General features: G+C 38.1%; 1 protein-coding gene across 1 annotated transcript in view; it reads left to right on the forward strand.

The window, feature by feature from the left end:
* The window catches only part of hmgcs1 (3-hydroxy-3-methylglutaryl-CoA synthase 1 (soluble)), a 24,546-nt gene extending 19,094 nt beyond the window's left edge, over positions 1-5,452 (forward strand). Inside the window, exon 10 of the mRNA XM_050052810.1 lies at positions 1,690-5,452. Coding sequence (XP_049908767.1) covers positions 1,690-1,767 — 78 coding nt within the window. The 3' untranslated portion in view covers positions 1,768-5,452. The remainder of the gene's footprint in view (positions 1-1,689) is intronic.
* Positions 5,453-12,362: the final 6,910 nt, after the last annotated feature.

Below are 12,362 nucleotides of genomic sequence, written 5' to 3' on the forward strand. Positions count from 1 at the left end.
GGCAGGGTGGAAATAAGTCCTGCAGAGTTACAGAGGACCTGGAGAATGTTTTAGGATAGTAATAACATTATATAAGATAATCATATTACAAAGATAATATAAGATAATAACATTAAAGACAAAATTAAATTGCAATACTTTTCAAAACTTGATGATTTTACCTTTCTGTACATTTTGTATACAAATTCACCCCTTTTGTCCCATTTTTTGTTTTATAGAGTAGATGAAGAGAGCGCAAGTTGCAGCCACGAGGACAGGGAAAGTGCAGGCAGCCAGGAGAAGGAGTGATTTGCACGTTGCAGTGCAGCCTCTTGTTCTTACTGTTCAAAACTGTTCTACCAACTTGTTCTACAAACCGATACACCATGAAATTGGAAAAGAGGAAAAAGATTGAAGGAAAAGATTGAACAAATTGTTAAAATTAAATCAGGGAACTGATCACAGATGTATTGTGTCTGTGTGTTTTTACATCTGTTGTTGCTTTAATTTGCAGCTATGCCTTTAATGAAGCTGACATGTCATGACACACAAGCCCCCCCCACTGTCCACGTAGCCTTGGCAATAAACTGACAAGAATTTGATGATTAAATGTCAAGGTCATTGTGACCTTGCGTCTGTCATTCTTGTGAATCCAATAATGCAAGAAGGCCTTGAAATTTGGCACAAACGTCCACTTGGACTCAAATGAACTGATTAGAATTTAGTGGTCAAAGGTCAAGGTAATCTCATATTACATGTTTTTGGCCATAATTCAAGAATGTGTATGCTAATTATGACAAAATGTCACATAAATGTCTTAACAGGATAAAATGATAAAGTGCTAACATTTTCTATCCAAACGGTCAAAGGTCAGCTTTACTTTGACGACATAATGTTCTGCAAAAACACTTTCTTGGCCACTACTGAACATCATATCTCAGTAACAGAAGGGGAGACATTTGGTAAGATATAGAATTGGTGACACTTATCTTAGGTGTCCACCTTGAAACTGTGCTGATTGTTTAGATCTTCTGTGCTGTTAGGTCTGACAGCAAAGCTTAATGTCTGATGATGTCATTTTGCATAATAATTAGCCATGTGCTTCTGTTTGTTTGAGAAGTGATTAAAGATTCAGCGTGAACAATGGATAAATGAAGAAAGATATATTTGCCTTTTGTGTAGATTCATTTCACTTAAATTATTTGAAATGTTTTTTTAAATTATAGTTAACCTTATTTGTTAACTTGTTACACACAAGAATAATGTGTGGACAAAGGTGATTTATTCTTTTATTTGTAAATAAATGGCAATATTATTTGCCTAACGGAAATCTACCCCTGTCCTCTGTATCAGCTGTCTGACTGTGGCTGGGCAAGGTTAGTTGAGAGTGATTCAAAGTTGGCAGGAAAGCCACATCTAGATGGCTGATAGACAAAGGATGACAGAAGCAGATTTCCACTTGGCCAATAATATTGCAACAATAATTAAGGCGTGTATCTTGAATGTAACAAAGGTGCCAGACTTAATACAATTCTGTGGTTGTGGGGGAGGTCAGATCTGTAAAATGTTCCTGCTTTTTTTTAATCCTTTGCCAATCACCCCCCCGATAACAGAGCAGTAGATCAGAAATGTTATTTACCCTAAACCATTAAGTGCTTTATAAACCAGCAGTTCATGTTATGATGTTAATGGTCTGTTTTCCTCCTTCAGCACATCCCCAGTCCAGCCAAGAAAATGCCTCGCATCCCTGCAGCCACTGCTGGCCCTGAGGCTGCCATCAGCAACTGAGAGCACTCTGGTTACCTCTGAGAGGTATCAAGGTCCAACAGTTTAGAAACTGTAATAACTAGACAACACTACAAGACAGAAGGCTAGAAAGAGACAACGGTGTCACCTCCAAAATCATTACTCATTGAATTTAACTAGGTTGGAGAAGCGTGTCATGAAAGTGTACAGTGTTCTGTGAAGGCCCGTGGACAGCTGTAGCCACTCCTCAGCTACATGTAGCCTTCCCATTATCTACATGTAATACTGTCAGACAGTAAACTCTATATTTGTCTAGTCTAGGGTCTATTTTGAACACAATAATGATTTGTTTTAGCAGTCCTTTTATTTCAATATTAACGTTTATACATATTATCCTCTTGCATTCGTGCAAAATGGACAGTTATATTTGGGAGAAGTACAGGCAGATGTTTGCATAGGGTGTTGCTGATACTGAGTTAAACAAGCAGACTTCCTCCTGGCAGCTGGCAGCCAGTGACAGGAAGAGGAAATGGATATTAATTAATTAATGTGGCTGCAGGCCTCCTGCTGATTAAAAGATTGAAGAGAAGTGGGCCTCATCAGTAATGTATTAAAGTAGTGTTACTGCTGCCACAACAACCCAGTGTGAGATGGAGTTCATACCCCTGCTCTGCTGTTTGTGTTCAGTACTACAGTTTTCATTGAAAGCATGTGGTCAGCTTTCTACAGGACTCTGCAGGTTTATTATGTGACCAAACATCAGGAACAGTGGGACTCAAGACTCAACATAATGCTCCACCCAGAGGGCTTCAGAGTCCTCTCTCAGCATGCACATAGTGGGTTGAGTCTCATTTTAAACTGTTGTTGACTGCTGTAGCTGAGCTATGCATCCGCACAGAACATGTAAGCTGTCCTACACTTGGTAAAAAAAAAAATCCTTAAACAGAGGATTAGCTCTGTTCGAGCGATACATGTTCAACTAAGGCTGTTCTGGATAACACCAGTGGAATATGGAGTAATCCATAATGATGGATTATTCCATTTGCTTTTATTGCCATTAAATGTCTAAACCCAGTAAATGATTTGATAGTGAGTAGCTGCTGCTGTTCTACATCAGGTTTACTCCCCCTTCCAAAGAATTGCTCTGATTTTCAGTCTATTAAGAAACCGCATGAGATGTACTGCAGCATACAGTATAATAGGTCATATGTTTTAAAAAATACTTGTTAACACTTATTTTTTTCTGTTGATAAAACAAATAGTTGGTTAATCGATAAGTTCATTATCAGTAAATGTTTAATAAATTAGTCATTCAACTAATTTATCGAGCAAAAAGGAAAAACATTCTTTGGTTTCAGTGTCTCAATTGTTGTTGGTTTTTAAAATGTTTTTTACAGAGTTGATGAGTAGTTAGATTGGATATGATTGTCAGATTGGATATGATTGTCAGTTGCAGCCTATCTTTTTCTACATCTACTGCAAAACCAGAGGTAGTGTCTGTCTCACTGCTCGCACATGTATAGTAACACATACTGTAACTGTTCACTATAATGGAGAAAGATAGAGTACCCAGTAAGGTAGTTTAAAATTGTGGTCCTCACAACATAAGGAATTGCAGTGGTCATCCTTCAGTGTCTATGAGCTCTTCTCATTGTAATGTTGCTCAGTAGTAGAACTCACAGAAGAGTGCTGTCAGCATAAGTGGATTTGGACATTTCTTTCACCAGTGACACCTAAAAGAAAAAATCATTAAACTAGTGTCATTCTTAAAAGTACAATCAGCAAGATACTGTATAGCTTTTTAGTGCAACCCTCTCAGATTTGACTAAAATATATATGTTGGGACAAGTTTGAAACTCTCCACCTGTTGGGAAATATACAGTCCTTCAGTGAGAAGTCTACTCAACTTAGGTTTACACTGTAAATATTTTGAGTACAAACAGGCTCAAATTCATCGGAGACAGAGTCCTGCATGGGTCAATTTTTCCAAAAAAAGTTAAATATTTTAGCATGCTCCTTCCACCACCTAAAAAGGGTCTTCCTTGGGTGTCTTGAACTTGATGTAGGCTGCCACCCCATCTTTCGGGCTGCAAAGTTTCATGGCTGGAGTCCTCCATGTCCATGTCCATGTCGGTGACAATTGTGGCGAGGGGGTCAAAGGTTTGATTTGTGCCACTGACTTTCAAAATACAAGGAGTTGATATTTGTACATTACACAGCTTTTTGCGGGCTACACGTTGTGTACCCCAACCCCCCATCCCCAGGTCAGGACTCTGATCGGAGGAGCCACACTTCTGCCTAGAACAAATGCAGTCTGACACAACACCACTGCAATAAATCTGAGGTCCAGTCTGGTGATGTGTGCTTGCTGTTGACTTGAATAGTCATGCTGAAGGTGTTTAATATTTTGTTCACCCCATTTATATGAATGAGGGTTAACCACAAATATAACACCTCTTTGTGTAATATAGATTAACCATGATGTTGAATCAAAAAACAACTGTTTGAACACAATCTTAAAACCTAAACTGGAAACAAAGTATAATAGAACCTGTGTCCTATTAAAAGATTTGTCTGTGTATTTCATTCCTTCATAATGCTGTGCAAGGCATCTTAGGTTCCTGATTTGTCCTAGAGATATAATGCACCTTTGCTCCAGTTTTACAAACGTTGAACAGAGTGCAGAGGAGATGGTTGATAGCCGAGGGACCAAGGAGTCTGGAGCATCCCTACCAAATACACAGAGCTGTCCTGGCTCTGCCTTATTAAAAGTTTGCAAGCAGCAGCAGTGCAATGATATATTTTTGTGTAAAGGGTTAGTAAAAAAAAAAAAACAGATCGCACCATCAAGGTGTATATGTTTTGTGTTATGTTGTGAAACTACATTGTTGGGCAGTGATTGCGACAGTTTGACTGGTTTCTTTTCATTACACCGAACGATTACAGATTCATTGAATGTGAATATGGACTGCATTGTTCCACTTGTCTATCCTTGTCAGTTTTATTCAAATGGCTGAAGTGTTGCATATTAATTCATACTAAAGCCTTAATGTCAAAGGGCTTTAATCGATGAAGTTTAAGGTCAGGAGATTGAAGTGCAGCATATGGAACCAAACAACTTCATATCTTATGTCAGCAAATTCTTGTTTTGTTCTCTCTGTGTTTTGTCTCAGATTATTTTTCCTGTATATCATCGACATTGATTTGACAATAGTTTCTGTCAACAAAGAACCAAATGTTAAAAGAGATGAGTCTCGGGCAGAATACATCAGCCTTAAATTAACGGCATTGGTCTGTGTCTGTTCCTATTGACTGCTGGACTGGCTCCAAGACTTGCACACAGGAATCAGAGTATGGACAGTTGATGACAGGGTGACGAGGTTCTTGAGAAGCCTTACAATAAGCATGTATGAACTATAAACAAAGATTTCCTCTAATAATGTACAGATATTCTTTTTAATGCAACATCAGAGTTTGTTCCTCTTCTGGCCCTGCTCACAGCAGCATCAAAAACATGCAGCATCAGTGACAGTTTCTGGTATGGTTGTAACATTATCTGTTTGGTGCCTGCTTATAGGGCCTGTTTCAGAGGTCACATCATCTTTACCAGTGTTGATGGTAACAAACAGATTATTTATGCTGTGTAGATATGAATTATGATTAATTTCATCCAGTTTGTGTGGATTCAAATGTGAAGACTCAGAATAAATGGACACTCAACATGTAAGGTATGTGTATGGTTATTTTTTCCACCAATAATCATAATAAAAATCATGAATTGATTCATAAATTTAGATATTATCAGTGTATTCACCACTGTTATGTCTGTTTATTACTTTAAAAACCTGTCTGTACTTTTCATGTTTTTTTTACTTACAGAAATCCACACTATGAAAAAATAATCTGTTTTAAAGTCATCCAGCCCTTTGTTAAATTACCTTTGAATAAGCACAAATTCAATAATACACATTTATGAAACAACCTTCAACATAACCTTTCACACAATAAAAATGCCTTTTTACTTTCATTTCATTTTCATTTTCATTTATACAGGAAAGGAATTAAAAGTATCACTGGGTATTAAAACTGGCCTGACTCAGTTAAAAACTGTTTTTCAGCAGGTTCCCCTTATGCAACAAAAACACATTACAATACAGAATTAAAACAGAAAGAACCAACAGAGGCAAAACAGCAAAACATCGGCAGCTACACAGATAATGCAGTGTAGCAGACTGAAATGCTACACTGTAAAATGCTTGCAGGTTTGTCCTTCCATCACATACTGTTTATATGCATGTCTGTAATGTGTATTGGGGTTATGCGCCAATGTAGTATGGAATCTTGTTCTAGATCTTAGCGTAAGTGTGACAAAAAAACTTTTTATAGCCTAATATGCTGTAATTCCCGCTCTAATTTCTATTTTATATTGCTGTGAAAACATCAACAAATTTCTCCTTTAAACAGCTGGTTTTATTCAAGTTTCTCTCCAAAAGGGGCGTCGGTAGCGTAGTGGATAGTGCTGGCGCCCCATGTACAGAGGCAATGCCTCGCTGCAGCGGTCGCAGGTTCAACTTCTGCTTGCAACCCTTTGCTGCATGTCAACCCCCACTCTCTCTCTCTCACCCCATTTCAATCTGTCCTGTCCATTAAAGGCAAAAAGCCCCAAAAAAAAATCTTAAAAAAAAAAAAAAACAGTTTCTCTCCAAAAGCTACATTTTACAAGATTACACTGAACACATCATGAGAACGTTGCAATGTACCTTCGCCCAATACTATTTTCTACTGAATAGACAGTGAACGCACCACAATGTAAATCAATGCAAATTCCATGAGCTGTTCATTGCGGCCACCGGCTGCTCTTAGGTAACGATAACTAGCTCTCCTCCTGATTTCAACACGGATTTACTGTTGTTGTTGTTTTATTTTATTTTATTTTATTTCTCTCCACATACACTCCTCTCAGTAGTGTAGTGATAGTTGATGAGGTGGGTGTACTAATAGATAGATGGGTGGGTTACAGAGGAGAAAGTAGGTATACTCTTTATTCCAATGGCTTTGTGACTGACAGGTGGGTGGACTGTGGCAGACGCCAACAGACTGTCATGACACACTGAAACTTTTTTTGTTTTTGTCACAGGAGCAATTTTGGCGCCCCCCTCCGGATGGTGCCCTGGGCGGCCGCCTATATCGCCCATGGCAAGAACCGCAACTGGCGATTGGACCCAAAAATGTTTGATTCTTCACTCCATAATACTCTTTTCAACTGATCTTCATTCCAATATTTGTGAGCTTTAGCATATCTTAGCCTTTTCATCCAGTTCCCCTTCCGGAAAAGTGGTTTCTTGGCTGCTATCCTTACACAAAGACCATTCCTGATCAAACTTCTTCGGACTGTAGAGGGGTCAACTTGGCATCCCGATGAAGCTGACAGATCCTGAGCCAGCTCCTTGCTGGACTTCTTCCGGTCTCTCAAAGAAGAGACTCTGAGAAACTTCTCATCAGATTTTGAAATGTTTCTTGCCCTTTCAGTCTTTTTTTTGTCCTTGACCTCTCCTGATTCTTTAAATTTTTGAGGGGGCTGTCCAAAGTGTGTCACGGGTTGAACTTTTCACCTATTGGTTGATCGACACCCGAGTGCATGGATCGACTATACATAGCAAACTTACAGGTGCTTGTGCTCCTCTGACTTCCCTCCCCTCTATGCCTTGCGTCCGCACTGGATGCTGTGTACGAAGAAAGTAAGTCAAAAAGTCTTAAAAGGACGCAAGAAAAAACATCACATTTCAGTATTTCATACTTACCGCACTCCAACTCCTCCAACCTGTCTGCTGCCTCTCTGAGAAGCTCAGAGACTGAGCGTCTAGTGGCCCCAGCCATCACATTCCTCTGAGGTTTCCTCTAAGCTGGCTGTAGCTGTGGGGAGCAAGGCATGTATCGTCGATCCATGCACTCAGGTGTCGATCAACCAATAGGCAAAAAGTTCACCCCATGACACACTGTGGACAGCCCCCTCATCTGCATTTACATTTCTTCATGCCCTTCTGCATGCATGAAGAAATGTAAATGTGAAAAGACTTCAGGAAGGAATGTAAATGTATAAAGAATGAGTGAATAAATGTACATGTTAAAATGTATGTAGGAATGTAAATGTACAAAGAATGTGTGAGGGAATGTAAATGTAAAAAGAAAAGACTTTTATCAGTTAATTAATGCCTATATTTATTTTTTAAGCATTTTTAGAGCAATTAAATGGCATATGAATTTATTTATTGACTCATTTATTTACGTATTTATTTTTAATTTTGGCAGTTCCGGTCCTCCATATAAGAGAGCCAGATTCTTGCTATTGATCAAATGTAAAGGGAGGTCACTTAATACTTGCCACTTTAGCATAGAAGCTGCTTTTTCTGATTTTTTTTCTTTCTGTTTTTTAATACTGCATACACATTTTCTGTATTTTCTGGTTGTATTCTAATGAAGAGACCAAGAAATAATTATATATATAAATTATATATATAGTCATTAAAGCATTACTAAAACAACAAATCTAATGGTGGCCTAAGACTTTTGCACAGTACTGTAGGTCACTTTGAAAAAACAGCACAAAAGCAAGATAGATTAGCTGATTCTGTATAGCAAATCACAGGATTTCCAGTCAAGGTTATTGACAAAGTTGTTCCAATAAGCTACCACATATGGAATTGATACGACTTCTTTCTTAAGTAATGAACGTACTGTATATGACGATTACTATTGCGTGTTGAAGAGAAACAAATTTGACCAATTTCAAGTTTGGTTGGATCAATGGATAATACTGTCGGATTCTGTCCTGCTGTACTTTTAAATAACATAATTACTCCAGCAGGGATTGCACTTCACTAATAGGGATTACGATACTATATTTTAACATAAATTCTTGATATGTCATTAATGATCCATTTGAATTAAACAACTGACGAACCAAAAGTATGTTGTGAGTAAACCAATATGGGTAAAATAAGGATTTGTTTCTATATACAATGTCTTTATTGTTCCATATGTATTACCTATGCAGGGAAAAATTAAGTTTATAAATCAATGACCAAGAAAGAAGCATCTGTTTATGAAAGTTGGATAGTTTTGAGGGGAATTTTTCAACATTATAATTACAAAATGAGAGGAAATTTAGGCCTCCTAATTTAGAGAAAATAAAAGTTGGTATGAGGTTCAAAATTGAAGATGGGTTCTTGAGGAATTGTTTTAGACAATTTATTTTGAATGTATTGTTTAAAGTGTAAAAATCTAAAAAAAAAAAAATGAAGGCAAAAATTTTGATAATTCGAATTTTAAAAGTTCCCAATTACTACAAAATTTATTTTCTAATAAAGATTTATGCCAAAAGCGTTCAATTAACAATTGGACAGTTTTAGTCACAGTATCATGTTTTAGAATAGAGCTGTTCAGTTTCCAGTATGAACCTATAGAGGTTCATACTGTCAAAATCTCTCTGTTCAGTTTCCAGTATGAACCTGTAGAGGTTCATACTGGAAACTGAACAGAGAGATTTGTATTGAAATTGCTCTGTGATCTGTTAAAGGAGGAGTGAGTATTTTGACATTGATGACATTGCTATCACAACAATTGGAAACCAACCAAAAGTCTATGCGTGATAAACTAGTACATGCTTTATTGCTCCAAGTATAAGAACTCATATCAGGATTTTTATCTCTCCATATATCCATATCATGTTGAATTTATGCATAAATTGTATCGAATTAGAGGCCATAGAATAAATGGCTCGCAGAGGCCACCTATCTTGAAGACCATCCAGAGCAATATTAAAGTCCCCTCCCATCACTATCATTGCGTTTGGATATTTAGAAAGCCAATGTAAAAAGTGAGATTCTAAAACATCAAGCAATATATCGTTTTCACACTTTGAGTTGTACCCATACAAGTTAACTAGCAAGATTACAGTATCATTGATATTAATGATCAAAATAAAGAAACGACCTTTAGGATCAGAATGTAAAATGTCCCCATTGAAGGAGTTCTTCAAAATAGCACCACCTGCTGCTCTTTCTGAGCCATGCAATAACCAAATGTCATTGCCCCACTGTGCTTTCCATAACTGTGCATTGTTCTTAACTGAATGTGTCTCTTGAAAAAAAGTGTTTTGCTGTTTTGCAAATAAAAATAAAGCTTCCCGTTTGATATTCTGTCTCAACCCCCTGGCATTAAGAGAAAAAAAACAAACAGAAAAAGACAATGTAACAAAGAAGTACTAGGAACAAGTACTATAAAAAGTAGAAAATCTCAAGTACTAGAAGAATATAGAGAACAATCTCTATCCCTTAACAACAGAGAACAATAATACTATATGATCCAGTGTTTAATTTTCTTTCCTTGTCCCCCATCGCTATAGTAATAAGCCACAGTCTATATCACATCGCCTTGAACTCAAAGTTAGATCTTCAGTAATCCTTAGTAGTCCTCTTGGAGGAAGATATGAATAGTTTTAAGTGTGGAGTGCAATAAAGGGTGATGTGTCCACACAAAACAATTAAAGAAACTTGGAGGTAAAAAATAAAATAGAAAAGAAAAAAATAATGTGCCTCCTTTCATTCATTTATTTTAAGGTTTTTGTTGTTGTTGTTGTTGTTGTTGTTGTTGTTGTTGTTTTTCCCAGCTAGTCACAAACCAGACTGTGTCACATTGCTTTGACCTCAAAAGTTGCATCTTCAGCAATCATTAATAGTCATCCTGGAGGAAATCATGTTTTATGTATGAAATGCAGTAATAGTGGGTGATGTGTTCACGCAAAACAATAAAAAAAAAGAAAAGAAAAAATGAGCAAAAAAACCTCTCAGTTACTTAATACAAACAGGAAGCTGTTGTTTTTGTTTTTTGTTTTTTGTTTTTTTCCCTAGAAATAGCTCCATCATCATCCAAGCCATAGACTCAAGCCAGAGACTGTATCACGACACCTTGTGCTCGAAGGTTATGTCTTCAGCAAACTTTTAACTTGTCATCTTGGAGGAAGTCAGAGGGAGTTTTAAGTTTGGGAAGCCGCACCAGTAGATGATGTGTCCATCTGGGATAGATTAAGTTGCTCTGGACGTACCTCCTTTTCATCAATGATGACACGGGTACCTGCAAAATGTGCCTTCTTCCCTTCTTTCTTTGCAGCTTTAATCATGGGCCACAGCTTGTTTCATATTGCTTTGTCATCAGCAGTTAAATCTTCAGCGAACCTCAGCTTGTTGTTTTTGAGATATTCACTCTTTTTTGCTGTCCTCCACAGAAGATCTCTTGTAGATGTATTTGTGAACCGGATAATAGTTGTCCTGGGCCTGTTTGATGTTCCCTGGTATCTTCCTAGGCGGTGGACAATGTCAATGTCATCTGCAAATTTATGCTGAGAGCCAGGTACCACAACACAGCAGATGTTGACAACCTTGGCCTTGATATCTTCTGGATTACCTTTGGGGACACCATGCAGTCTGAGGTTCCGTCTCCGTCCGTACCTTTCATTCTCATTGAGCTTAAGTTGCAGTTCTGCTATTTGCTGGTCATATCTTTCACTGGCAGTTTTGACCACCCTCATATCAGTCTTTAGCGACTCAACTTCTGGAAAGGCAAAATCAACGGACTTCTTCAGGGCTTCAATGCTCACTGCGTTCCTAGTTATCATGCCCTCCAGGTTATCTGCTCGTGCATTAATTGCGGTGACAATGTTGTTCTGTAAGTCTGCTAAAGACATCTCAGGTTTCTGTCTTTTTTCTTTTGGCTTAACCGGCGTATCAGGGGCAGACACTGGCAGAGGTATAAGATCAGCATCTTGACTACAAACGTGAGTTTCAGAAACTGCATAATTGTGGTCGATGTCGGTTGAAGTAGTAGCACTAGATGCAGTAGTAGCTGAAGAGCTTGCTAGTGTCTTGTGAGTATTTAGAGGTATGCCAAAAATCATACCTTCTTTGTAGACAGGAGTTTATTTCTCTTTACGTTTCTTTCCTTGTTCATTTGGCTTCATGTTGACGGAGGCTGAGGATCAACACACAATAGCAATATAGCTATTTTTAGCTTAGCTGTATTTGTGCGTTCCGGCCGGCAGGAAGGGCAGTTAACTCCGTATTAACTGAAGGACCGGTATTTGAAAGGCTGGGAGATTGTTTACACTCTGTTCGTAGGTATTTAGTGCATCAAATTAAAAGTCGAAAGATGAAGGTAAGGGATAGAAATCCGAAACACTGCTCAGCCACGAAAACTTGCGTCTGCCTCGGCCGCCATCTTGTCCGGACCACCAGTTAATCTTCAAGGGCGCCGTCATATATCCAAAGAGCATGGATACCAAGAGGCGAAGCTCAATAGAACGCCCCATAGCAACAGACTCGCCCATGGTTTCGTCCGACCGCCGCCATATTGGACTGTCAGCAGACCGCAGCAGACCCGCTTGCATACAAAAACACACAGACAAACTGAAGAATATCGCTATTAATTATGCTTACAATGCTACTCACCTCGTGATAGCTTGGTCACAGCTGCTTTTTCACGTTTTTGTAAAGCAAAATATAGACTTTAAAAAAAAACAAAACGAAGAAAAACGGCTTAGATGGCATCTCTACATATTACATCCACTTATGAGAAGATTAACT

This window comes from Epinephelus moara, chromosome 9 (assembly GCF_006386435.1).
Source record: "Epinephelus moara isolate mb chromosome 9, YSFRI_EMoa_1.0, whole genome shotgun sequence".
NCBI lineage: Eukaryota > Metazoa > Chordata > Actinopteri > Perciformes > Serranidae > Epinephelus > Epinephelus moara.